The 27,963-nt window shown below is 46.6% G+C and overlaps 1 protein-coding gene across 7 annotated transcripts in view; it reads right to left on the reverse strand.

Annotated features, from left to right (window-relative positions):
* Frmd4a (FERM domain containing 4A) overlaps positions 1-27,963 on the reverse strand; it is a 590,863-nt gene that overhangs the window by 259,976 nt on the left and 302,924 nt on the right. The window contains exon 1 of one of the 7 annotated variants that reach the window (NM_001191821.1): positions 18,398-18,839. The exons of 5 other annotated variants lie outside the window; for them this stretch is intronic. In NM_001191821.1, coding sequence (NP_001178750.1) covers positions 18,398-18,541 — 144 coding nt within the window. In that variant the 5' untranslated portion in view covers positions 18,542-18,839. Of the gene's footprint in view, positions 1-18,397; positions 21,851-27,963 lie in introns of those variants that run through there. One more of the 7 variants, XM_039095783.2, reaches the window with a different exon arrangement.

The raw sequence follows: 27,963 nt of genomic DNA on the forward strand, positions 1-27,963 counted from the left end.
TGATTCTGGGCCTTTCACCGAAATGTAACACATTTGCTACAGTAGTGATAGGGTAGTGTCTATAGGGTAGAAAACAAGATAGACCTGACTCGCTCTCATTCACAGTATCTGTAGAGGAGGAGGAGGAGCTGTGGTATAAGTAAAAGCACTATAGGCAGAAGGTGCCAAGGGATGGGGGCAGGGCGCTCACCCTCTCCTGCCCTCCCTCTGCTCAGCACACTCCCTGCCTGATAGTGTCGTTCCCCCCCCCCCCCCCCCCCCGCCCCAGCTGGGGACCAAACCCAGGGTCTCTCGCTTCCTAGGCAAGCGCTCTACCCTCTCCCTTCTTGTAGCAGGCCTCCTGTTGTTTCTGCCCCAGGGCTTCTGTACCTGCTCTCCTCTTCCTTTTTCTTCTTTCATTTATACCTAATTAGATTAATTATCAATTATCTAATTAATTCGTTAAATTAATGAATTCTACCCACTGGCCAGTAAAGTGGCAAGCATGAGGATCGGACACTGACCCTCGAATCCATGTTTACAAGAGGTGGGCTGGCTGGCACAGGCTTGTAATGCCACTCTTGAGACAGGCAGATCCCTGGGATTCCTTGCTAAGTCAGCCTAGGGTGACTTGGGGATTTCCACACCAAACAATGTCAAGGGGGAGAAATGATCAGTGGCCCCTGAGGAACAATCCTCAGTTTCCCTCAGGCCGCCACACGTATGTGTAAACACATCCGTGCATACCTGCATACATAGAGCTCGTCGTGCTATTTTTCAGCGTCTGGGTTTCAGCAAAGGTGTTGTGGCATCAGACAGTCCCTTCCCGACAGGTGTGCCTTGTTGACTTGTTTACTTAGCATCCTGTTTGCCAAACAGAATGTAAGCCTCCCTTGTATTTGTCAACCAGGGGCAAACTAGACCAAGAATGGAATGGAACTCAAACCCAGAGATTCTAAGTGTGAACAGAGAGGAGTGAATGAGAACTGACCTTCGGATTTATCCCTAGATGGGGTGGAGAGCCCAAGGGACCAACACTGGAACCCAAAGGACTCAGAGAGGGAGGTGGGAGGGCACAATGACATAGGAGGAACCAAGGGACCTGAGGACTTCTGCTAGGAGAGTTGTTCAAGCCCAGAAACACTGAGGTAGGCAAATCGCCATAGACAAGATAGATGAATGGTTCTTGGTGAATGCTGAGGGAAAGCAGGCCCAGAGACCAAGAGTATGAAGGCTTAAGGAGTAGGTGGTGAGCATGTGGGGCCCCGAGAAGGAAACTACACTGATGTTTAATAAGAAGGAAAGAGGTATGCTTGTTATACATGCATTTCTTATACTCTGGGACAAAACAGCTCATACGCCTTATGGGAATAATACTTTATCTTAGCTCGAGGTTTCATGGCTGGGGGTAGGGTGTGGTGGCTAGGCCCCTCTGCCTTGGTTTCTGGAACTGGAACCTTACTGACTGCTCTCCCCTCCCCCAGTAACCCACTTCTTCCAGTTAGGATCCACCTCTTAAAGGCTCTATAATCTCCCAGAATAGCATCCTCATCTGGAGATAAGGAGCTAAGGAACACTTCATATCTAAATCTGATTAGTGTCTTATCTTGGAGAAAGGACGCAGCAAGTCAAGAGGACCACCCTGTTTTTATTTCTCCAGCACTGAGATTACAGCAATGCAGCCAACTGGTAGACAGATGCAAGATATCCAAGCTCAGGTCCTTGTGATGGCTCGGTATGGGCTGAGCCATCTCCCCACCTGCTGTTGGCTACCTTTTGTGACTTTGGGGATCATCAACAAAGCTCTACCAATGGAGCCCCTAGAATATTACCACAGACACACAGGCTTGAGAAATACCTCAATCCTTTCTGAATGCCCATTTCTGTGGCTGGGTCTTCATCCCAATCCAGTTAAGGTTTGCACTGTGTCTTTCTTTAATTGTTGGTGCTTTAGATTACACGCAGGCTCGGAATGGCAGGATGTCATCTTTAAAAGCAATTTAAATTTCCTTCTAATAAAGGACTCTGATTTCAATTCTTTTAGCCACAAACGCAATTTTCTCTTTTAGACAGGTGCCATTTTTCAAATGTCCCAAGAACTGAACAAATCATGCATCATCCTCAACGGCACAGGAGGAGGTTATCATCTGACTTGGTTTTCATAACCATGCCCTTGAATGCTTGTTGGATAGGTGACCCACTGTTCTCCTGCCCCAAGTTACTCAAGTATAGATAGACCGTAGAGTGACTGGTAGCAGCTGGAGGTGACAATATCACCCAGATGGAGAAGGTTCCCTTTGACTCCAGACACCTTCATTCGGCAGATGAACCAGGACAGTGCCCTGCAGACTTTCTGCATAGGGCAAGAAACTATTCCTTGAAGTCAAGACTTCAGTTCCCTCCATAATTAAAAGCACACTGCAGTACCATTGATGGCCTGGGATAGCAGGTCTATTTGCCAGTGTGGAGCCGGTGCCCTGCTGGGGTCTTTTCTGTTTTGGAATTTCTAGCTTATTACAGGCCCTACAGAGAAGCTGTTTTCCATATGTAGATATACCCACCCTTCCAGAAAGGCACAGTGTAAGAAGGAGGGGACAGAGACTGCTGGGAGGAGGACATTAATGTTCTACACAAAGCACTGCTCTCGAAGAACATGCCTGTCTTCCTTCTCTTGAACACAGGCTTCCAAGTTGGTGATGTGAGTAAAAATTGTCCAGGTGGTTTTCATTTTAACCCCTTTCAAATGCATCTTAAGGCCTGCTGCCAAGAGCCCGAGAAGGAAGGCAGGATTCTCAGGGGTGTTTCCAAGATGAATAAAGGGTCAGTGAGGAAACAGCTGCCATTTGTTGAGGGTTACAAGATGCACCTATTGCTTTACATAGGTAAACAGTACTCAGCATGATCCTACATGGAATGATTGTGACCCCCACTTTCCAGGAAATACAACCAAAGCTCAACGCAACCTATCAGCTTGCTGGGTTTATGCGGCAGGTAAATGGTGTGGGTGGGACTTGGGCCTGTATCATCTAGAAGCCGCCTTTGCCAAACAGGGTTGACTCCTTGGTGTGGGCACACAAGGTAATGAGAAACAAGATGGAGGCCTAACACCTCTGCTTTCAGTTTGCATGCGTCTCTGTCGCCCACTCTTGCTTGACTCTTGCTTGACTCTGCCTTATCTAATCAGCGTCTATCCAGCTAAGCGAGCTCGTTCCTCCCTTCACCGTAGCAGGCCAGAGAAATCATTGTCTTAAATCTGCAGTCACCTTGGTTTCCAGGAGCAGCAACATCTCCAAGGACAGAGGCCACCCTGCCCAATAGTTATCTACAGTGGCAAGGCTACGCTCTGGAGCAAGTCATCTTGTAGAAACCAGGCTTGTCCCTTGTCCCACTGATAGCTATTATAACTTCTTAACTAGAGCTGAGCTGGGACAATGGTCTTCGGTCACCCCTTGACCAGGACTGTTTAATTACTGTGCTTTTTGCCCCAATTCTTCTTACAGTTGAACCTAAATCTCACACCAGAACTTTAAACATGAACTTGGAGCCCTGTAACTGTTCATATTCCAACAGCTGATGAGGTCTCTCCTCTCTGCTTTTTATTACTGTGTCTCTTTAACGGGCGAATTGGGAAAGTGGCTGAACTTAGCCTATAGGGCCTATGGAAGCTGAGACTTTTGCCCTAAATGTCCCCTTATAGCCATCAACCTGACATTGAAGTCACCAGAGCTTGTCTCTGGGACTCATGATAGGAAATGAACGTAGCTGCAGTCCATGGTTTTCTATTTTCCCCAGCGGTATAGCACACCATTAAATGACTAGAAGATTCCCCAGTGAGTTTTAAGATCCAAAGAACAGGCTTGAATTTTTGAGCAGGATTAAGAGTTTGTGGAACAGCAGGAGGTGGGCTGAGAAGCAAAACTGGAAAGGGAGTGTTGAACAGTTTTGGAAATGGAGATTCACTCACAATGTGTTCTACATTTAATTCTAACCTTACCCTGTTTCCCTATGTAGACTTTTCTTGGGGCCTGAGACCTGAGTTTCTACTTGTTTAGAACATTCTTGTTAAACCGCTGGCTTAGGGAGTCTTAAAAGGAGTCAGTTGGCTGTGAAACACTGGGTCATGCCTGGGTCATGCCTGGGCCATGCAAAAGTCCGTAAAGGGCAAGGACGACTCTTTCTTATCCCAGCAGATGACTCTTAGGACAGTATAGAAGTGTGTGTATGTGTGCATGCATGCGCGTATGTATGCATGTGTGTGTGCGAGCAAGAGAGACGGAGAGGGGAAGAGGCTGAGAGGGGGAGAGGGAGAGGGAGAGAGATGTGTGTGTGTGTGTGTGTGTGTGTGTGTGTGTGTGTTGCGTGTGCAGGTTTGATGGAGACATTTGTATTCAAGTAAAAATAAAATTAAACAAACAGGCAGACACCCCTGCTGGTATCTTTTGAATCAGCCTTCTCCTTTTTGGCTAATACTTTAGTTTACACAGTGTTCAAGCGAAATCAATAAAGGGTAGACACTACTTCCCCAGGAAAGCAGTGTCTTAGGATTTGGAATCTAGCTGGGAACTAAGAACCTCTGGTGTTATGTCTGCCTGCAATATTCATTCACAGAGCAGGTGAAATCCAGCCTTTTTCTGACCATGTCTGTTGTTGGTTTGTTTTTCTGTTTGCTTGTTTCTTTGTTTTGGGTTGCTGCTGTTGTTGTTGTGCTGGGGGTGCATCCAGAGCCTTGTGCATGCTAAGCAAGTGCTTCACCTCTGAGGCACATCCCAAGCATCCTCCTGTCCTCATTGTCTTTATTTCCTTCCGTGCCTTTGCATCTTCCTGCACCCGAGATGCTCCCCCTGCCTCTCTCCGTAAGCCTCTTAGAAGGTTGGTTGTATGGGGTAACCATGAACGCTGCATTTAATTTCCACGCTTTCTTTTTGCATGCACTGTTTTTCCTGTTTAGAAATCCTCTCCTCCCCCAGAGTCTATATAAATCCTGTCTGTCCTTCAACTTCCTCTCTGAATCTTGTCTGAGCACTGGTTCCTTATTCCTCTGATATCCAACTGTAGTAAATGTCATCCTTTCTCTTGACCTCCATCAGCCACATGCTACTCCTTATGTTTTCTCTACATACCTAATTAATTTACCCAGCTACTTTGAAAGTTGTATTGAATGCATAGCGTACTCTTCCTTGACTACGAAGTGGTGACCTTTACAACAATGGCTACTTGTTATGGAAGGGGAAGGCTTGTGTCCTATCAGGGAGATAGGAAGACTCATTACTATAGGATATTGAGGTTTAACAAAAACAAACCAACTCTGTGTCACAATGGAAGAAAGGGAGGCGATGTCACAAGATGATGACCATACAATGAAGTGCTAAGACTGAGATTTGTCCCAGAGCTACTGGATCTCACCACCACATCCCCTGCACCAATCAAGGCTTATTAGCATAGCTGATGGGAGAGGCGGAGGGCAGAGGAAGGAAGTAACTATGTTTGAAGTTGAGATTTACAAGGCTGAAGACATAGATATGCAGGTGATGTTCGAGAAGAAGGGAATGGCACGTGCTCCATGGGGACAGGTTTAAGTGAGTCAGTAGACTTCTCAGGCAGGTTGTCCATGACCAGGATTTACCTAAGGCATTGGGCCTGACCTCTGCTGAGCTCACGGCTCTCAGACCTCGCCCTACCACTGTGTGCCCTTGACCCTGTGATTCGAAGCACTCTAAAACAGTTTCCTCATGCTTAACGTTGGACGGTGAGCTATCTCCCTTTTAGGTTACCTCGGTACATGTGGCAGACACAGATTGAACATTAAATAAATGTCTAACTTAGGGCTGAGAGGACTGGCTTAGTCAATACAGTGTTTATCACACCACAAGCTAGGTTCTACATCCAATCGCCAGCGCCCATGTACAAAGCCAGGCATGGCGTTTCATGCCTGTAACCCCAGAGTTAGAGAAGTGGAGGTTCTCTGGACATTACTGGCTAGCCAGTCTAGCTGAATTGGTGGGCTCCAGATTCACCAAGAGATTCTGTCTTAAAAATAAGGCAGAGAGGGATTGAGGAAGCTACCTGACACCAACCTCAGGCTTCCCTACACAGAAGTGTAACACATACACAGAGAGGTTGGGAGTGGGGTGTTTAACAGCTAAGCAGTAGACACTTGGCTGAAAGGCTGAAGTTTACTCGTGCACATACTTTAATAGGAAGGACTCCATCCCTGTCCTTTGGTACTCCACACAGCAGAGGGACAAAGGAAATGCAGAGTTTTCAAGGACAGCAGAGAACAACATCTGATTGTATTTTAAGGGTCACTAAATATACTGCTGCCCCCACAGATCAGAAAATCACCAGGTTGAAGCAGAGGGAGCTTTTGTTCACCAGCTAGGGGAGCAGAAGCAAGGCCTGCTGGGAGATAGTGAACACTACAGTGTACAAATCAGTGTTTTCCACACCTTGCTGAACATAGAGGATTAAGTGAGACCTCCAGTCACAAGCTGGACATCAATGTCACGTCCCTTTCCCTTAAGGCTCAGGGACCATTGAGAAAGATGGAGGAAGGGTGAGGGAACTAGGGCTCAGGGGACACTTGAGAGAAACACTGTCTTTAGGACACATCAGGACTGTTGCCCTAGCATGCCCAGCAACTGTGGCTACCTATACAAGATCTGCACAGCATCAAGCCAGTCAGCAATTTCCCCCGGAGGAGGAGGGACTTCCCCCGTCCTCCCGGTTCACAGCTATTGACAGGTGATAGCTTCTGGTAGAGGAAGAGTTAGTTTTCAGGAAGGATGTGGCCCCTGGTTGGGTGACCAAGCTCTGGTGGATGGTCCTACACCCATCAATCAGTGCATGCAAAGTTATAATCAAAACCAGAAAGAGGACATGAAGTTGAGAGGGGGTAGGGGTAGGGGTGGGTCTGGGAGAAGTTAGGGGGAGGAATGGAGGTAAATATAACAAAAACATATTGCCTGCATGTAAAAAAATTCTCAAAGACTTAATATAAATATTATATTAAAAACAAAGTGAATTTTTAAGCGGAGTGATAACAAGGGGTCTGGGGAGACAGCTCAGTTGAGGAAGTGATTGACACGGTAGCATGAGTATCAGAATCTGAAACCCCAGGACCCACTTGAGTAAGAAAGACCAGGTAGGGTGATATGTGCCTCCAACCTCAGCACAGAAGAGGAAGAGACAGGAGGATTCCCGGGATTCGGTGGCAGCAAATACATTTTGAACTGGTGAGGTCTAGCTTCATTGAATGACCTTGTCTCTAACAAACAAAAAAGTAGGATGAAAAACGAGGCAGAAAATTTCAGAAATAAGCAGGAGGTGAGGTTTAACTCGTGCATTGTTCTGAGCGATGTGATGGCATCTCTCCCTGTCTTTGTTCGAACATTCGTCCTTCCCCAGCGTTTCCATGCTGTATATGCTGCCTACTTGTTAGTCCACGATGTGCTATTGCGGTATCTGCGTTCAAGTCGCCCCTCTTTTACTTAGTAGTGTCGTCAACGTGCAAGGTCAGTGATGCTACCTGCAAGAGGCCGTAACCTACGTCTGACTGAAAAGGGTCCTGCGGTATTTAAGGAACGGCAGAAAATGCACTTAGATAACCTTTATTACAGTCTTCCGTTAGAGTTGCTGTATTTTGTTACTAGATGTTATTATTCCCTAATTTACCTTGTTGTAAATTAAACCTTATCACGGGTATGCGTTCATGTATGGATAGGAGAAATCTAGCAGACATAGCGATTGGTACTATCTGTGATTTGGCCTGAAGCATGCACTGTGGTCCTCAAACATGTTTCCTCCGGATGAGAGGACAAATGTGTCCCTAACTCACTACTTCCAAAACCCTTTCTCTTAGCCCCAGTCTAAGCTGACTCTCTGGGGTAATCTCTGTGGCCACACTCTACACTTCCCAGCATGACTAGCAGTTGGGTATGGACACACAAGTGAAGTGAGTTCTGGCCAATAAGATGTGAGTAGAAGGTATGTGCCCACGTGAAGGGCTGACCCATTTAAATCTCTCCCGGGGGTGTTTCCAGTCTCTTCTCTCCCCTGTCAGCAGAATGAAGAAAATTCTAAGATGCTAGAAGAGGTCAGAGTCACAGAGGATATTGAACAATCCTGTGGGAAGCTGTTTAGCAACCAGAGTACAAGTTTCCGTTATATTTGCCTTGATTCTATGTTATCTGCTGTGTATCTAAAGTTACCCTAAGCTGGTTGTGGTGGCGCACGCCTTTAATCCCAGCACTTTTGAGGCAGAGGTAAGTGGAGTTGCAGGCCAGCCTGGTCTATATACTGAGTTCCCTGCCAACCAGGTATACACAATGATATTCAATGTTTAGATGTACCAAATGGTAAAAGTTGATTGCGCGCAGTAAAAACTTATTACTAGTAATTAATTCCTTATGCCGTGGTTGCTCCTCCATTCTGAACTGTATGCCTTCTCTCGATCTGTTGGCTGTCACTAGAAAATTCTCTTCTGTCTTACATATCCTGTTTCCATTTTTCAAGGGGAATTAACATGACATAGAAATAATCAGATTGCACAATAATCATTCACTGGAAACCCATCTGGCATGGCTATGAGCTCATACCCTTGAGAACGAAGGAAATTTCCATCTGAGGCTGGATAGTGGCTTCCAAAACTGGCCAGCTGGCTTCCTGAAGCTAAAGCAGTGGGTTAGTACAGCGCTTAGAAGAGTGACCAGCGTCAAACAGTACAGTCAACCTCAGCACGCACACGATCAAAACACGGTCCACTCCACCAGCCTTACATGCTCGTCCTCATGGCCGCCATAGCGCTGTGGCTGGTATGCAATGTTCCTCTTGTCTCTCTGCCTCTTCTCCCTAGCTTATTCCCACCTCCTTTGCAGACCTCTGCGTCCCCATTACTCCCTTCCCTCAGACCACAAGACTCTTTGCCTTAAAGCGCTGGCCTCCAGTGTAAGTTTTGCACGAGTCCACAAAAGGACACTGTTGAGTGGTCGCCCCATCTCCATGGAATGCGAACTCTGCAAGACCAAGGAATCATCTTTGTTTGCCACTCTGTCTCCAGAACCTAGGGTAGTGCCAGGTCCAGGGTGGGGGTGGTGCTTGTGAGACGACTGAACAAGCATCTAAGACACAAATGAAAGAACAAGCAGGTGGCCATCTATGAACGGAGAAGCCAAGTGGAGAAAACCTGCCACCCCTGGGTTCAATGTGCGAGCTGGGAAGAGAGTGTAGGGTACGGCTTTACCTTCCCTGATCTCTGCTAGCTGTCTTCTTCCTGACTTAATTGGAAAAATATTCCAAATAAATGACCGCTTCCATGGTTGATGGAGGCCCTGGAACAAATACCTACAGGGCAGCCGGGCTCCTTTCACGCAGGAGACAAACGGCCTTAGAAGTCTGTGCAGAGGTAGGCAGAAGCTGAGCAAAGCTAAGATTCCCTTTCCAGAGGCTTCGGCAGTGGTTTGGAGACTGTAGGAGGGACAGTCCTCCGCCAAATGAGGAGAGGCTGATACTAGAACTGGAAGCTAATTTTAAACCGCCGAAGGAAGCATAATTTCCCTGTGAGAATAAAGAAAAGTGCATTCAAGGAAATAAAACACTTCCCTGTTACCTTAAAAAATTACATTTATGTACAAAGTAGAAAACTAAGCTATTACATTGGTGTTTCCAGTAGGCATGAAGGGAGGAGGTCGATTCTAAAATCCAAGAATGAGGGTTTTGTTTTAGTCCCTATTGAAAGGTCACGGATCCATATTGACATTGGAAAATACTGTTTCGAGAGATAAGGTGCCCACCCCGTGGGGGTGGTGGTAGTGGACACCTTTAATCCTGGTACTTGAGAGGCAGGGACAGGTGAATCTCTGTGAGTTCGAGGCCAGCCTTGTATACAGAGCCCTAACACCCAAGTGTGCGTGTGTGCGCATGAGGGGGGGGGAGAGAGAGACAGAGAGAGAGAGAGAGAGAGAGAGAGAGAGAGAGAGAGAGGGAGGGAGAGAGGGAGGGAGGGAGGGAAGGAGGGAGGGAAGGAGGGAGAGGGAGGGAGAGAGAGAGAGAGGGAGGGAGGGAGAGAGAGAGAGAGAGAGGGAGGGAGGGAGGGAGGGAGAGAAGGAGGGAGGGAAGGAGGGAGGGAAGGAGGGAGAGGGAGGGAGAGAGAGAGAGAGGGAGGGAGGGAGAGAGAGAGAGAGGGAGGGAGGGAGGGAGGGAGAGAAGGAGGGAGGGAAGGAGGGAGAGGGAGGGAGAGAGAGAGAGGGAGGGAGGGAGAGAGAGAGAGAGAGAGAGAGAGAGAGAGAGAGAGGGAGAGAGGGAGGGAGGGAGGGAGGGAGGGAGAGAAGGAGGGAGGGAAGGAGGGAGAGGGAGGGAGAGAGAGAGAGAGGGAGGGAGGGAGGGAGAGAGAGAGAGGGAGAGAGGGAGGGAGGGAGAGAGAGAGAGAGAGAGAGAGAGAGAGAGAGAGAACTGAGAAGGAACAATAAATGAACGTACAGATTGGACCAAGAACTGGAATGAACTTGATAGTTTTTCCTTGGTGTAAGCTTCTTGCCCCCTACTCTTTTTATGCTCAGCACATGTTATAGATCAGTGGCGAGAGGGGTAGGTTCAAGCCAAATGTAGGCACTAAATAACACAAAAGACGCCGCCCTTTGAAAGCCTACATCGCCATAACAACAGGATGAAAGCGGAACAGCAAATTGAGAATCAAAGCCAAACTTTGCACATGTGGAAGCGTTCACATATGTGCCTTGCACATGGCCTGCCCCCTTGGCCCAGGTCGCCTGTGTTAGTTATTTCAGAAGACACAAATGAAGGCAGAAACCCTGTCACATGGGAGAGACACCGTGTCTGTCCCTCTGGAGAAGAGATGGCGTCAGAACTGGTAATGCGCTTGATGGGGCTGAGTTTACACACTCAGGTTTATAGAAACTCTGTGCCCCCGAAACACGTTTTCTATTCCAGGAACACAAAACAGATCTCCGTGATGACAAACCCCGACTGAGGTGGCTACGGCAGTTTCACGTCTTAGCTCGTTTCCTTACCATCTGTGGGACTACAGAATCATACGTAATTGCCAGCCTGGCTATGTGGTCCAGGAGGAGTCAGTGTTAGCTTTGGGGAAAAAAAAAAACCCAAATGACTGCATAGTAGATCTTTTAAAACAGGCAAAGGGCTCTCTCAAATTCCTAAGCCCTGGGTGGTTACTATAGCTACTGGACCAAATTTCCTTCTAGAGGTACAACCTTCACAGACCAAAGTGCCTCCAAAGCATACTTCCATACTGGGAGATGTGTCCCATGACTGCCAAAGGCCTATGTCCTAAGACCAGGGAGAACAGAGGCTCGGGCATGTGGCCTCTTGGGTGCATTTCCAGCAGGCACTAGAAGAAAAAATACATGAATATTTATAACTCTTAGGAAGGGTGTGGTTTCAACAAATAGAGGGCAGGGGGGAAATAACCCCAATCTAATGGCATCTAACTGAAAAAAAAAAACAAAACTCAAGCAATCCAAAACAGATGTCCACATGCCATACATGTGTGTTCTATATCTTTGAGGCTAGCGCGATTTATGGGGGGGGGGCAATAATTCAGATTGTTCATCTCGTTTATTTTATTTTTCTTATAGTTTGAATGACACAGGAAGGGTGAGGGGGACAGAGGGAGATTCATCTGGAAGCTTACGTTTATGGATTCATACGGCTGGGTATCTCTGGGCTGCTCTCTCCCCATGTGCTTATGGAGTCATTACTTCAAGAGTGAAATATTTTAATTGCCAATGGCTATGACTAATTTCCCTTTCCACTTTGACTTCCGCTCTCTGAGATGTCCTCCCTGGAACCAGCAGCTGTGGAATGTCCCCGGGTATTTTTGGAATGCCTCGAGGAAGCCGAGCGACGACACATTTGGTTTGGGGTAAGAAAGCTGGATGTCTGAGGTTCAAATTCCACATCCACCCAAGACATTGAGAGCCGCGCCAGCCGAGAAATGGCTGCTAGCAACAGTGCAGGGTCCCTAGTGCTGAGTTTCAGCCATGCCCAGGGAAGGCTAGCGATCCTACCAATCTACGGCCCTGGCTGTGGAAATATGCAGCTAGCAGAAGAGAAATAATGTTTCAAATGCCGAAAGGCACAAGCCTTCTGTGGAGAAATCTTTCCGTCACTAGGCTAGTAAAATTACAGAGGGTTCAGTGCCTTACAACTCCAAGCCCAGTTTCTCTCACCAGAAACGTCTGTAGCAGACAATACCTGGGATTATAAGGCATCACTGAATTGTCTTTATTTTTTATTATTGAAGGCAGTAGAATCCAGTGGATTTTCCCATAAGCCTGTGCCTAAAGGGCGCACACCTCTAACACCTGATTCTGAACATTGAGCATCTTCTGTCACAGACTGCTATAAAGGAAACCTGAGCAGATAATTCCAAAATTCTATAATAATTTCAAACAATGTGCTCAGCTTTCCAATGAGGAGCAGTGAGTCTGAAAGACAGCCACTTGAGCCCACAGGGACGAAAGGAAAAATTGTGATCTGCCATGCTGAAGGAAGGACTGTCTTATCTCTCTCCTCCCTGTGGAGTGCATTATCAAACCATGGCCTTACGAAAAGAGATCTAAGAGCAAACGGGGAAAATGTGTGGGCCTAAAAGCATAGGGGATGGAGAGATGGCTGAGGGCTAAGTTAACCGGCTACTCTTGCCGAGGACCTGGGTCTCTACACTAGCAGGACACTTCACCGCCATTGGTAACTCTAGTTCCAGGAGACCTGACAGCCTCTTCCAGCCTCTAGGGCTACATAGCACATCCAGGCAGAATAATACTCACACACATAAAATAAAAACAAATAAATCTTTTATAAAAAGGCAGTGTATTAAGAGATGTATACGGCAGTTAATTGATAATTTTACTTTATTTTTTTTTTTAGATTTTTCAACATGAAAAATGTGAGCCTTCTTATACTTATAACCTTGGGTTTTTCCATTCACATCTTAAGTTCATATAAGTTTTAATCATTCCCCTTCTGAAGCTCCCACTCCCCTGTGTGGACTTTCCAGTCCCCATAACTAACCTGCGCTGGAGAGGAGGGCGACGAAGGGCTATGCGAGAGACACTGGAGAGAAATGAAGCTTTTGTCTCCAAAGCTGTGACATAACCCCAGTGTGGGGTGCAAGACGGACAGTTTAGCAGCGAGGAAGCCCATTATTAGAATCAGACAGTGCTGTGGCAAAGAACAGACCAGGCTTGCCCCTCCCGGTGTGGTCACAGTTGCTCACATCATTATTTTGTGCGATAATAAAAGCAGCCACCGCCTACTAGTGCTTCTCAGGTGCCAATCCATGGGCTTCATTTGAGTGATTTGAGTTAATCCTCACTGCTTAGAGCTCTGTGTGTGTGTGTGTGTGTGTGTGTATGTGTGTGTCTGTGTCTGTGTGTCTGTGTCTGTGTGTCTGTGTGTCTGTGTGTGTGTCTGTGTGTGTGTCTGTGTGTCTGTGTGTGTGTGTGTGTGTCTGTGTGTGTGTGTGTCTGTGTGTGTGTCTGTGTCTGTGTCTGTGTGTGTGTGTCTGTGTGTCTGTGTCTGTGTGTGTGTGTCTGTGTGTGTCTGTGTGTGTGTCTGTGTCTGTGTGTGTGTGTGTCTGTGTGTGTGTCTGTGTGTGTGTGTGTCTGTGTCTGTGTGTGTGTGTGTCTGTGTGTGTGTCTGTGTTTGTGTGTGTGTCTGTGTTTGTGTGTGTGTCTGTGTGTGTGTGTGTCTGTGTGTGTGTGTTTGTACATGCCTGCCTGGGATGGATCCTGGAGCCTTGTACACAGTAGGCAGGAGCTCTAGCACTGAGCTGCAACCTCGCACCTAACCCTCATTTTTCAGTATAGTATTGTATCGTATTCTATGTATAAATATATACATCTAAAACGTGCATATGTATAAAATGCATGCATTCATATGCACCTACACATATGTACATGTGTTTGTAAACTTTTTTCTTCTTTTGCCCATTTGTATAATTATTTTCCTGATTCATTGTTTGTATAGATATAAACATCAAAATTTTACATTGCTTTTTAGAAATTACAATTTTAAGACCCACACGTGTATACGGTGCAGGGTGACACTCCATACAATGTCTGCTAAACAAACCATGGTCATCTAAGCTCCACCCCTGCTTTGGCGATGCTACCGCTCTTCGGGTTTTAGAAACATCTTGCCGCCTGGCAGTGGAACGAGGCTCCTCAGCCTTGGCTGCCTGGATTGACTGCATAACAGACTCCCAGAGAGCCTTCCAAGCATATCAACACCTAGGCCCCATCCATTAAACCAGAAGCCCAGGGCGTCAGGTCTAGGCACAGGGAGAATTTGTATGTGCATGCGTGTGTGTGCACATACATGTGTGCATGTGCTTATGGAGTTTCGAGGATCACCTCTAATATGATTCCGCAGATACTATTTATCCTTTTCTTGAGACCGTGTCGTTCACTGGCCTAGAGCTTGCCCTAGGGGAGGCCAGCGAGTCCCTGTCCTTCTGTCCTTCTGTCCCTGCCTCCTCAGTCATGGGATCATAAGCAGAACTACCATGTCCTCCCCCTTTTAATGTGGGCTCCCGAAATCTGACTCAGGTGCTTGTGTCACCCTAGCCTGCCTGCATGGGTGCTTTAAAGACAGGCTGGTGAGTCTAGAATTCAGTGTGCTAGCCTAGGGAGAGACCAAAAACCACGAAAGCATTACTTAAGCAAAACACATCAAAAATGGCCACGGATAACACTATAACACGAGAAAAGTGAATGCACTCACTGTTCCAAGGTAAATAACACCATCAATGCAGTGTATTCAAAATCAACACACTTCACTTTAGTATATTCTGCCTTATTTGTAACGCATTGTGTGTGTGTGTGTTTGTGTGTCTGTGTGTGTGCATGTGTGTGTATGTGTGTGTATGTGTGTCTGTGTGTGTGTCTGTGTGTGTCTGTATGTGTGTGTGTGTGTTTGTGTGTGTGTATGTGTGTCTGTGTGTGTCTGTATGTGTGTGTGTTTGTGTGTGTGTATGTGTGTCTGTGTGTCTGTATGTGTGTGTATGTTTGTGTGTGTGTTTGTGTGTCTGTGTGTGTATGTGTGTGTATGTATGTGTCTGTGTGTGTATGTGTGTGTGTGTATTTTCCTGTATTTCATCATTGCAACACTCCGAAGCTATTACTCTGGCTCTGTAATGGAGAAAACAAAGGCTGGGAGAGAGATTAGAAGAATATTTCTGGCAATATTCTCCTTGAGCAAAGTTACTCATTCTTTGAATGTCTCTCAGTGATGCTCTTTTGTTGAAGTGAAATTATCATGCTTTTGACAATTCCCCACGAGGCTGTGAGCCACTGAGGACAAGGAGTATATCATTTTCCATGTCTCTAAGCCTGCTCTGCTGGCTAGTGGACATGAAGGTCTCAGGGCGGGTAGGAGTTGCCAGGACTTGATAGATCTTGTCTGGAAGGCACTCGGACCACCCGTGGTCCAGCACAGGGTTGAAGCTTTTGGCTTCCCTTCCTTCTTCCAACCCCCTCAGTTGGCTCAGGAGCACACAAAGCAAGCCCTGTTTACCTAGACTGGGGTGAGAGAACTAGTTTAGACTTGCCATCCCGACCTTCCCCCTGGGCAACTGCTTTCTGGACTCACTCCTGGGAGTCGACTCAAATTCAGGCTGCAAACAAGGGTGCGTGGATCAGAAACAACTACTCTCCTCTAGCCGACCAGCTTACCTTGGCCAGGGAGGGGACAGGGACAAAGAGAAAGCTGGTTCTCTAGTCCCAGCAGCCCACAGGCACAGGTATGAAACTGCCACTCAACAAATGCCTGCTGAATTGAATTGGACTAGAATTGAATTGTGGTTGCACAATGTTTTCCTGGGACTGGTGGCTAATAAGTCAATATTCTCTTCAATATACTTCAGCTGTTAATGGAAGGCCTAAAATAGCCTCTTGGGAGGAAGGGGCTCAGTCACCCTGCTCCCTTGATTTTGAAGTTTAATTTTACTTTTATTTTTAATTGTGTTTGTGTGCTTGTATACACAGCGAGTGTACATGTGGGCAGCTATATGTGCACATGTGTGCATACATACACATGTGGAGGGCAGAGGTCATGTTAGATTGTTCCTCAGGAGCCCCCCACCTTAGGTTTTGAGACAGAGACTCTTACTAGGATCTGTAATTCCCAGAGTAGATTAGATCTGCTGGCCTGTGAGACCCAGCGCTCTGTCTCTCTCTGCTTCACCATTGCAGAGATTCAAAACCTGTGCTATCCCTCTAGGCTTTTTATGCGGGTCCTTAGTGTTGAACCCAGGTCTTCATGGTCATGTGACAAACACTTTGCCCAATGAGTTATCTCCCCAGCCATGTATATATCAGGTGATAATCTGGTAGAAGGAAAGTGAAGGCAAGAGGGTGATTGAAGGTGGGGTAAAGGCCAGAAGCCAGGTCCCCAAACTCATTTGCGACCACGGCAATGTCTGCAGAGACAGAATTATCTACACCAAGTAAGTTGTTCCGAATGCCAGGATGGGGGAGGGGAGACATGGACCAGAAAGGGACATTTCAGGAAAGCTTCAAATGGACAAACCCGCAGACTCCTTCTTCCTCTTGACTCTCCCAGCGAGGTTTGGTTATTGTGGTCCCCGAAACCCCAGAGCTCTTTTAAATTCATAACTTGTCATTGAAAAGATTAAGTATGTTTTTTTGATGGTTGTTCATTTTGGGGGATATCCTCATTTATTTTACTTGTGATTTATTTGTGACACAGCTGCTGTTTCTAGGAACACTTGTAGGTATTATGCCTCCTTCGAGGACAAGAATTCCAGAAAAAGTTTACCTCCAGAAACGGTGTCTGTATGTCTATAGTCAGAGAAGGGACCAGGACGGGGATGGAGTATACACATGAAAGCCACCCAACACTTGGGGCCTGGCTTCCAAGGAACTGTCCTTGATGCAACCTCCCCAGGACACTGCGTATGGGGAGAGGAGCATGAAGCCTGGGGCTATTTAAACATGGTGGTTCTTTAGGGGATTACACACCGCCAAATCACACCTAGAAAATACAAATCCAGCTGTAGCTATCTGCCTCATGCCAAACAGCTTGGTGAGCCAGCGAACAAGGAAAGAGGCCAAACCCGCTCAAGTTTAATGAAATAAACTGGGTTACACAGAGCTGTCAGCCAAAGAGAAGCCTGTGACTGCCCTTTGAAGAGGCAGCCAGAAGAATTTGGTTTCCCTCCCCCAGCTCCGGGTGGCTGGTCCCTCTCAGGGTGGGCTGGAGATCTCAGGACTGACACCTCCCGGGCAAGTGGGAATGCTACCAGTCTGCCCTGTTGGTGGTTGCAGGAAACAGATACTCCTGTCTCCCTCTTGGAAGTGATCTACATTTCCAGACAACTGACCATGAGTTATCAGGCTCTTGTGCAAAGTGTCATCTTTGGGCTAAGGTTGATACTCAGGGATAGAGTGCTTGCTCAGTCCGTGTGAAATCCTGGGTTCCATTCCTACCATTGCAAAAAAGGAAACTGAAGGGCTGAAGAGGTAGCCCACTGAGTAAGGCTTGCTGAGGCTTGAGTGTGATCCTCAGAACACAGGAAAAAAGCCAAATGTGATACCATGCTTGTAACTCCCATACTGGGGTCCCGAGGCTCCCAGGCTACATGGTCCACTTGGAATCTTCGAGCCTCGGGCCAGAAGAGGATCTCTTTCAAACAGCAGGTAGGTAAACTCCTGAGGAAGGTCATCCAAGGTCACCACACTTACATGTTTCCACACACACAGGGGCACCCTCATGAACATGTGTCCCGCCCATGAGATGAAAATACTGCGGACCAAAACCCAATAGCAAGGTGTTTTCTTTCTCATAGGCGTGAGTGAGAGACCTGGCTCCACTCGTCTGATTCCAGAGACTCCTGTGCGAGCCAACAAAAGGAGAAGGGACTGAGGAGAAGACCTGGGGTTCCTGCTTAATGCCCTTGCCTCCATGATGCTCTACTGCTTATAGCCACATCTGTCCCTTACCTAAGATTGTTGTCACACCTAACTGGTGTGCACATCGCTCACAAAACATCAGACCTTGCTTGGGGATCTGGAACCCATAAAAAGCATTTTCTTAGTCTCAACAGCCAGAAATATGGTGCTTTAAATCACTGGTTTCTACCATTTGCTCGTAGATAAATTTAAAGCAATGTGCATGCAATCTTTAGTAACCCCATCCTTCAGCTGGTGACCCTTCTTTATAGGGGTCACCTTGCACACTGAGCTTAAAGCACCTCACATGGGCCCAGGTATCTAAGAAGGCATATCCCATGAAGGTTACCCAGATCCTAATTGATTGCAAGGTGTTCCCCAGTTTCAGAGAAAGATCCTCCTTCATCACTCCTCCCCACCCCCACAAACCCCCACACAGCAAAGCAAACCAAAACAAGCATTGGTCCTACCTGGTAGACAGCCCTGGGAATGCACCATGGCTTTAACATCAGCTGCAGAAGATGCAGGTTTCCTTCTCTGCAAGTCCTTAGGACCCGGCAAGCAAGGTCCCAGCTACAGGGTACGTCCTCAGAGCCCAAGAGCCCAGCAGCCATGCCAGTTCCAGGTCCCAGCCTGGTCCCTCTGTCCCCAGGCCTACATACAGGGCTCTTTTCGTGATGCAAAGTCCTAACACCACTGAGATCTAATCAGACAAGGCAAAAATGCAGTCAAAATAATTCTGCTTTCCTTGACATCCTCTCCCCCTACCTACCCTGGCTAATCTTGAGGGACTGTTTTCCCTCAAGGATTAACACAAGGCTCCAGGTCTCTGGGGACCCTGCAGGCACCAGGGAAGAATAAACCCTGTCCTGCAGATAACCACACATCCTCGTCTCTCCTTTACCGTCCTGCACACTGCTGCTGGCTCTTCTGGCAGGTCTAGACACAACTGAGTAGAGTGTGAGGCAGAAACATTCCAGGGCGAGAAAGTGGAGGGGAGAGAGCTCCAGAGTCCCCTGCCAGCATCCCCACGACATTCCAACTATTTTCCCTAACTCTCAGAAACTTGGAGAACCCAGGAGTTTCTGTAGGGTGAAGCCAAAAGTTTAATTTTACACCCACACTGGAGCACTGGCTGTTTTTCTGTGTTACTTGTAAGGCACAGGCCATTTTCTGTGGAATCATACTAAATTTAGGCTGGGATGGAAAGTCAGGAAGCTTATAGCATGTGTTTAATAGCCATATCCACAGTTATGGGGGCGAATGGAGAAAGGAGGTCACGGCAACCTAAATCTCTCTTCTTTTTCTCCTTTAAGATCTGTGAATGTGTGTGGGACCGTGAAAGGCAGCCTGGTTCCTGGTTGAGCTAAGGCTTAAAGCCCCAGTGACCCTGAAGGAATGAATAGTAGGCATTTCACCTGACTCCCAGAAAACCAGGCCCCTGTCGCTAGCCACAGCCCTCCATAGATTTGTGGCCATCAGTCACGTAAAGGCAAAGTCCCAAGCCCCTCCATAGGTAGAGGATGTGACCTGTGGCCAAGACAGATCTCCATTATAATGAGGTACCTAAAGGCCTGGAGGCTTAGCCAATAGCATTTCTCCCCAGAGACTCCTCCCTGCAAAGGGTATTTAATCTCAGGCCCACCCTGAGAAGTGGGGTGTGGTTTTACTCATCCACTTTCCGCCATGACAATAAATGTCTTAAAACCACGGACTGCCATTTTTCATCAGGATCCCCTGTGGTGGGGAGCCATGGAGAAGGCCTTCCCCAACAGAGCTGCTCTCTCATCTCCCATAGAAGGCTTCTCTGCAGCGGAGGCCACCACCAAACCAAACCAAGCCAAGCCTGCGGCCCACCACCACCAAGCCAAAGGCTCTCCATGCAGGACTCGCCAGAGCCCCCCCTTTTTCCTCTCGGCCCTGGGCTAGATCCAGCCCAGCAGGGCCTGCATGCCCAAGAGCTGGAGAACCCAATGGCCAAGACTTCTTGAAGGTCCAGGGACCCCCAAGTCAGCTCCAACTGTGTCCTGAGCCTCAGACTGCACTCCCTCACCCCTGGAGTGGTGTCCCATGGCTTCCCTACAGCCTGACACCCGCCCACTGTGGGGGCAAGTGCGGTCAACTCCCGCATCCCACCTGCAGCCACAGTGCTCTGAGGTTGAGCTGACACGGGGACCTCCCAACCTTACACATGTGCAGGCTGTTTGACGAATAAATGGTACATAGAACTTAACCTAAGGGAAAGACAGTTGAATGGGTTGCAACTGTTTGTGAGCTCAGTTTCCCCTTAATTGGGTTTTTTGGTTTTTTTTTTTTTTGTTTTGTTTTGTTTTTTCGATAGGTGTCTTGCCCTTAGATCAGGCTGGTCTAAAACTTGCTGTATGTCCCAAGCTAGCCTTGATTTTTGTATCCTTTCTGCTTCTACCTTTCGAGCACCGCTGATACAAGCACGCAGCACCATATCGGACCGGTTGGTAACTATATTCAACCATGTTTCAGAAAGATTCCTGCTTTCTAAAGCAGTAGATTGTATACCAAAAGGAGAGATTCCAAAGCCGAAAGGGACAGTGAGGAACATGGGGATGTAGTTAGGATTCAATCTGTATCATTAAGAGACGGCTCAAGGGGCTGGAAAGATTAACTGTTAAGAGCATGGGCTGCTCTTCCAGAAGACACAGGTTTAATTTCCAGCAACCTCATGGCAACTCACGACTGTCTGTAACTCCAGTTCCAGGGAATCCGCATGCAGGCAAAACACCGATGCATGTAAAGTTAATAAATCATTAAAAAAAGAGAGAGATGGGTGAAGTTCAATCTTAACATCACTTGGAATGAATCATCTTGGAAATAAAAGCATGCTTGGTTGATGCTAAGGTTGATAGCTTTCTTCTGTGCATTTATTATTATTCATTTTCTCAGCTCTCACCTTTATCATCTCCCACGAACCTACTGGAGTATCCTGGAGTTAGACCAGGTTGAAGTTGGTCGTACCATTTCCGGCGCATCTTTATGACGTAATCAACCGTAGAATGCAATGGAAACACCGTGCACAGCATTGGGCTGATTCAAAGATCGAGTGACAGGATAGGCTTGCAACCATCAGGGCATGGGCGTGGGGTGGGGTGGGGTGCTGGGGTTCGGCGCTCACTAGGGGACTTTTTTAGTTGTTGCCAAACTCAAGATTATTCCAGACTCTGCGATTCTCTAAGTCATGCTTGCTTGATGTCTTTTCACCTTTTGTTACTTTAGTAGTACAAGAAGTTAGTTCCAAGTTTAAGCAGATAGCTTTTAGAGGATTGCTAGTTTAATCAGTGCAGGAAGATTGCATTCATTTATGCTCCTCTGGGGTGAGTTCTAGTACCTCTCCATGCATGACGACTTTCACGGAAGGCATCGAGAATGATTTTATCCTACATACAGTTCATTCAGTGGACACTTGTGTCAAATGGGTGGGTGTGCTAGAGAAGTGTGCTTTTTCTATGTCCCACCAGTAGACACTATTTTACTTAAATGGGGAAAGAAAAGTGGAGGGAAGGAGAAAGAGAAGGAATGAGGGAAGAGGGAAGGGAGGATGGGTGGTAGGAGAGAGGAAAGAGCTGAAATACAGCAGTTAGGAAGTGTCTGTGTGAGGTGTGTTAGCTAACCGCCTCGGCGTTTCCCAGAGAGAGCACATGCTCACTGTATGAACTCAGTGTATAAACTTCTGCATGTGAACCCTAATGCTCCCTACCCTCTGGGGAATCTGGCCACCAACCAGGTTCTTATCCCAAGCATGTAATTATGGAACAGACAGGGAAGTTTCAAAGACACCACTGTTTTATTTTATCACAAGTAATTGCCTTTAAAAGTGAAAAGAAAGAAAACAAAACAGAACACACAGACAGACAGACACACACACACACACACACACACGCACGCACGCACGCAGACACACAGGCACGCACACACACAGAAAAACTCAAATATACATTTAGCATATGGCCTGGGAATTTTTAGACTATAAAAGCGCTAATATTTTTTAAAACATTTGATTAGAAACAAATTTCTGAGGACAGCAAGACGCACCCAGATGGTCCTAAAGTCTTTACTACTGTGAGAATTAGTGGGCAGCTGGTCAGGGGAGCTTGTCTCTGAGTCACAGAGGCTCAGGGTGATGGTCTGCTTTGCCTGATGAGTGTAGGGCTCATTAATTTGGCTAGTCTACCTAGCCAGCCTGCCAGTGGGATCCCTATCTCTGCCCTCTGAGTTGTGGGATTACAGACAGGCCTCCATAGTCACCTGATATTTAGTGAGGATTAGGGATTCGAACTCAGGCCTTCACAGGTGCACATGAATGCTTTACCCATGGTCCCATCTCTCTACCTCCTCTTTCCCCTTCCCCTTAGCACTTCTCAGTATTCCTTCTGCTCTCTCCTGCTTCTGTTAACACAGCATTTCTGACAGCATTAGCCTCAAAAACAAAAACCTAAAACTAATCAAGTGCCTTTTCCTCGATGTTTTAAGATGTCTTTACTGCTTTGAAAAGGAAACTCAGGAAAAAAAAAAGTTGAAAGTCACGTGACACATAATTAGGAATAAAATTTGCAGATTCATAAATATACAGGAAACAGCACAGACATGGAGGAGTGCATTTATAGCAGCCGAAGAAATGTATTCTCCAAATGCAATCTAATGCAAGCCATCTAAGTCATTAGGTGATCATGACTGCCACTTTATCAGAGAAAACGTCAGTCAAAAGATTGACTGGAGAATTCCTTGATGTCAAGAAAGTCACCAGGAGGCACAAATGGCATTTAAAAGAAGTGCTCCTGTGTGTGTGTGTGTGTGTGTGTGTGTGTGTGTGTGTGTCCGTCCACATATTATGTAAGTATCACCACATCCGGCTTTTATACATGAGTTCTGGAGAACAAACTTAGGTCTACAGGCTACAGAACATCTTCTAGTTACTAAGGTAAAAATTATTTCACAAGTCCTTCTATATATCCATCAAATATGTTTGCTATGAACTCTAAATGCGATCAAAATACTGGATAGGACAAGCTAGACTCTCTCCCCTCTTCGTTCTCTCTCCCTCTTCTTTCCCTTTGTCCCTGTTGGGGACTGAGCCCAGAATAGAACTTGGTACACACTGGGAAAGTGCTCTACACTGAGCTATAGTCCCAGCCCTGCTTTCTGCTTTGAACTGTAAATGAAGGTGGCCGATAACTCTTTGATGGTGTTACACACACACACACACACACACACACACACACACACACACACTTTATTGAGCTGTAATTCGTATATCATACAATTAAAACCATGCTACTTGCTGGGCATGGTGGGGTACTCCTTTCATTCCTAGTGAGGCAGAGGCAGGAGGATGCCTTATTTGGAGGGCAGTCTGGTCTACAGAGCAAGCTCCAGGACAGCCAGGGCTACACAGAGAAGAAAGCCAGTTTAGGGAAACAGAAATAAGGTAGCGCAAAAAATGCCCCTCAATGGTTCTCAGCATATACAAAGTGTCTGTACGTATATCACATAAGAGAATTTCAGACCATTTTCAACTCGGCTGCCCCACAATTCCCACACCCATTAACTCTCATGCTCACTGGCTCTCTTCCTCCCTGCCCTATGTCCCTGACAACCAGAAAGCTGCTTCCTGTTTCTCCAGTACCACCTGACCTGGATATCTACTAATGTAACATTTGTGCCTGCCTTATTTTACTGGGTATGATGGTTTTCCGGGTTCACCTGTGTTGTAGCACCTAGCCAATTCTTTTTGAAAAGATTTATTTTTGTTTTGTATTTATTCGCGGACGCATACATGCGTGCGTAGATATCCTTGGGGCCAGAAGGAGTTGTCAGATAACTCAAGCGGACTTCCAGGTGCTTGTGGGGACCAAGGTGAGTCATCGGCAAGAGCAGCAAGGACTTTCATTTTCAAGGGAGGAGCTCATTATGTGATTCTGGTTGGCCTGAAACTTGATAGGTAGATAGACCAGGTTGGCATTGAACTCCCAGAAATCCTCCTGCCTCTGACTGCCCGGTGCTCCAACGAAAGAAGCAAGCATACTTACCCACTTAAGCCATCTCTCCAGCCCTACCAACGTTGCTTTTCCTTGCTAACTGAGCTTCCCTGTATGATTTCACCAAGTTTGGTTTTTCTGTTTATGGACTCGGGGGGTTGTTCTCGGCGACTCTGAACAATGCCGCCGTGAGCACCTGTGTACACATTTCTGTCTAAGCGCGTGCTTTTGGTTTCTCTAGGGTAGACGCCCTGGTCACGCAGAGATGGTCTCCTTCCGAGGAACGGTCAGCCTGCACCGCCATCAAAGCAGCTGCGTGAAGATGCGTTCCCACAGGCTTGCCTGGGTCTCCTCGCACTTTCAACACTCCTGTTAGGCTCTTCCTTGTTGGTTCTATTGGTTCTAGCCATCCTATTCATGCAAAGTGCTGGCATTCTGGCTTTCCTAACTGAGGTGTACAACTCCACAGCTTGCTCTCCTGAGCGAAGTTTATGGTAGAGGGCTGGTGGAGGCAGCAAGGTCCGCTTGAGGAGGAATAGCCTGCTTTGCCTCCTGACTCAGCCTCTGGCATGAGTGAAGGTGAGGCTAGAGCAGAGAAGTCCGGGGCTCCTCTTCCTGCCTCAGCAGCTCCCCCCTCCACTTCTGTTGCTGACGGCCTCACACGCCCACCATCTGAGGACAAAATCTGCACACTTCTGGAAGTTACCATTTGCCGCTTTATGTTCCAGTTCTTCGGGAAAGGGATATTTGGAAACAGCGCTTGCCTGCTTGACTGAGTGGGCGAACAGCAAAACCCAAACCCAAACAAACTCTGGAAACCCAGAGGAGTCTCAGGCCTGCTCATTAACACATGCAAGCCCATATTCGGGTCTGGGAAACGTCCCAGCTTTGACAAAGACCATGCATGGTATCATCTTTCCTGACCCTCAGAACCCCAAAGACCCCGTGCGAGGCACACCCTATGTCCTCAGAGTGGGATGCCGGAGAATCATTTTCAAAAAATGCTTGGCCACATCTATAAAAATATTTTGGGTCCCTGGGAAAGTATGAGAGGTGCAGTAGCTGCCCTCTGGCTTAAGCAATCTGGAGCATCGAGCCAAGAGCTATGTTTAGAAATATTTCTCCCAGGCTCTCAGAACCATCATAGGAGAGCGCTCTTATAGCCGTAAAAGTGATGTCATCCGCCCATTACCCCTTGTTAGGAAAGCAGACTCTCTCACCCACCCCAGGCCTCCACAGAAACAGCCACCAGGGCCCCCTGAATTAAATCAGTGCAGGCCTGAATCAGAAAGTAAATGCTTTAATCTCTTCTTGGTTGGTTTCCATGGAACTTGGTGAATAACTATGGCTTTTGAATATAATATATTTTCCAAGCGTATGTTTATGCAATCACAGCCTTAAATTGAAACAAAGCAAAACAGAGCTAAACAGATCCCACAGGCCTTGTTTTGTTTCGGGGCTACGGAACACTCATGGGAGCAGTGGTCTGGAGTTTGTCAATAAGAACGTTCTAAAGGGAGGCTCCTGGTCCAAGGGAGGAAGGGGCTGCTTTCCTCACCTGTCTGGACAGCCCCAGAACTACCTCCTTCCCACAAAGACACACGTAGCTCACGGGAGAATCACCTGGAGGGTAATGAAGCGCTCTCCCTCCGCAAAGGATCCAGAGGCTTATGGATTTGTCTGGATGCTGTGAAAAGAACCTGGGACTGCTCAGCCAGAGGGAAGTTCGTTCTTTTAGTGAGAAGCAGGTAGATTTGATAAGAGATAAAATTTTATAAGAGATAAAACCACGCAGTTTTTATCTATAGTTCAAATTCTCTGGAATACTCTGTCACTTATAGTAAGATAGCCAGGAAGGTGCTTTATCACACACACACACACACACACACACACACACACACACACACACACACACGTATACTATATAGAGACTACTAGAAAACTAATATATACTATATTATATATATTTATATATTTAATAATTCAATACCATATATAGTACACTAGTATACATACTATATATAGTAGATTTCTATTATACACACACACACACACACACACACACACATATATATATTAGTTTTCTAGTAGTCTCTGTTGTCTTTAAAACTTCTAACTTGGTGATTTCACTTTCCTTTTTATCTCTAGGATCTTGAACTTAATAGGAATAAAAGAATCACTGGAGGATTTTGTGTGTGTGTGTGTGTGTGTGTGTGTGTGTGTGTGCACATGTGTTTTGCATGGAACCAAGGGCCTTGAGCATGTTAGGCAAAGTATCGTTCTCTACCACAAATGTGAATTGTGAAGGAGTCTCATACCCAGACGCTGTGTCAAAGTGTCATTGAATGCAGACCTCTAGATTCCTATAAGTTCTGAGACGTGTCTGGTTCTCCAGGGATGCATTCCAGCACGGCTGTGTCAGATGTGTCCTTTATTCTAGTTCATCACATTTTCTGTTCACACGGCCCGAGGCCCTACATGCATGGGTCCCACATCTGTATATGCAACCAATTATAGAGACAAAATATTTTAAAAAGTTATACTGGCCCTGAATATGGGTTGATTCTCCTTGTCATTATTCCTTCTCCGTAATGTAGTATAATCACTATTTACCCAGCACTTACACTCATTACGTGGTGTAAGTAATTTGGAGATGATACATAGGCTCTATGCAAACAGTATTTTATTATATACAGAGGGCTGAGCATCCACAGATTTTGGCATTTGTAGGGGTCAAAGAACAAATTGTCCATGACTACAGAGAAATAATTGTTCTTGGTAGGAAAATCTCAGGGCTCATATGGAAATTTATAGATGCTAGATTGCATTACCAACTTTTTAAACAGATTTTCTCTCATTATACCAATGACAACCTAAAAAGACTCTATGAATTATCTAGACTGAGTTGGTCAATGGGGATTTAGATTATCAATGAATGAAAACTCTGTATGGTATATTTATGTGAGACGGGACCAGGATTCTTTGATATGTACACAATCAAGCCTGTTGTAGGCTTGATTTTAGCTGGGGTTATTAATGTAGTAGCTGCTTAGACTTCTGAAGAATTCAGGCTGAGCTTTCTCATTAAGAATCCTTAAGAGATTAAAATATTTATTTATGTGTCTGCCTTTTGGGGTTATTTGAATTTGCTGGCCATGGATGATAAGATCTGTCTGGAACCCATGGCTCGCTGAGGATGATGACTATGGAGACAACTGAACTATGACTATGGGTATGGGTAACAGAGATTCGGAAATGAAGAACCAGTTATCTTGGAGTTGGATGTCTAGACACACTGTAGAAGATATCAGGGCAGTGGCACAGACGGTCATAATTCAAAGGCCAAGGTTAATGAGTTCTAAGCAGTTGATCAAAGTATCTTATATATACTATATAGAGTCCAGAAGAACAGAACAGAGGAGAACCAATAGGAAGCACACCAGAAATGCACACAGAGGGTCATGGTGGTATGCGCTAGTAAGCAAAATCTGTGGAGGAGCAGATGGGACCACCATGGTTTGGGGACCAGACTGGGATCCATCTTTCAGGGATGAGAAGAAAGTTCTGTCCCTAAAGTATCTACCTTGCAAACAGGATGACTCGGGGTTTGATCTTCAGAGGCCACATCAAGAATCTGGCTGTGAGACATCTGCCGATAATCATAGTACCAAGGGAAGGAAGGATAAAGACAGCCAATGAGAGACCCTACCTCCAAATTAAAGGTGGATAGCACCTGAGGCACACCAGCAGAGGCTGTTCTCTGACTGTCACACGAGCGCACGCGTGTGCACACACACACACACACGTGCACACACACACGCATGCATATATACATACAGATGTGCATAAGTCTAGTTGTGGAGACTTAAAGGAGCATCAAACAGGTCAGACCTTGTTGTTTCTGCCTCTACCAGGGGAGTTCTTACCCACTGGGTTAGCGTAGGGGTCAAGTTCCTAGTGTGACACCCAGGGCCTGCAGTTGGAAATAGGTGAGAGGGAAGTAAGGCCAAGTCCTCTGCCCCCACCAT

This window comes from Rattus norvegicus, chromosome 17 (genome assembly GCF_036323735.1).
Source record: "Rattus norvegicus strain BN/NHsdMcwi chromosome 17, GRCr8, whole genome shotgun sequence".
In the NCBI taxonomy this organism is placed as follows: Eukaryota; Metazoa; Chordata; class Mammalia; order Rodentia; family Muridae; genus Rattus; species Rattus norvegicus.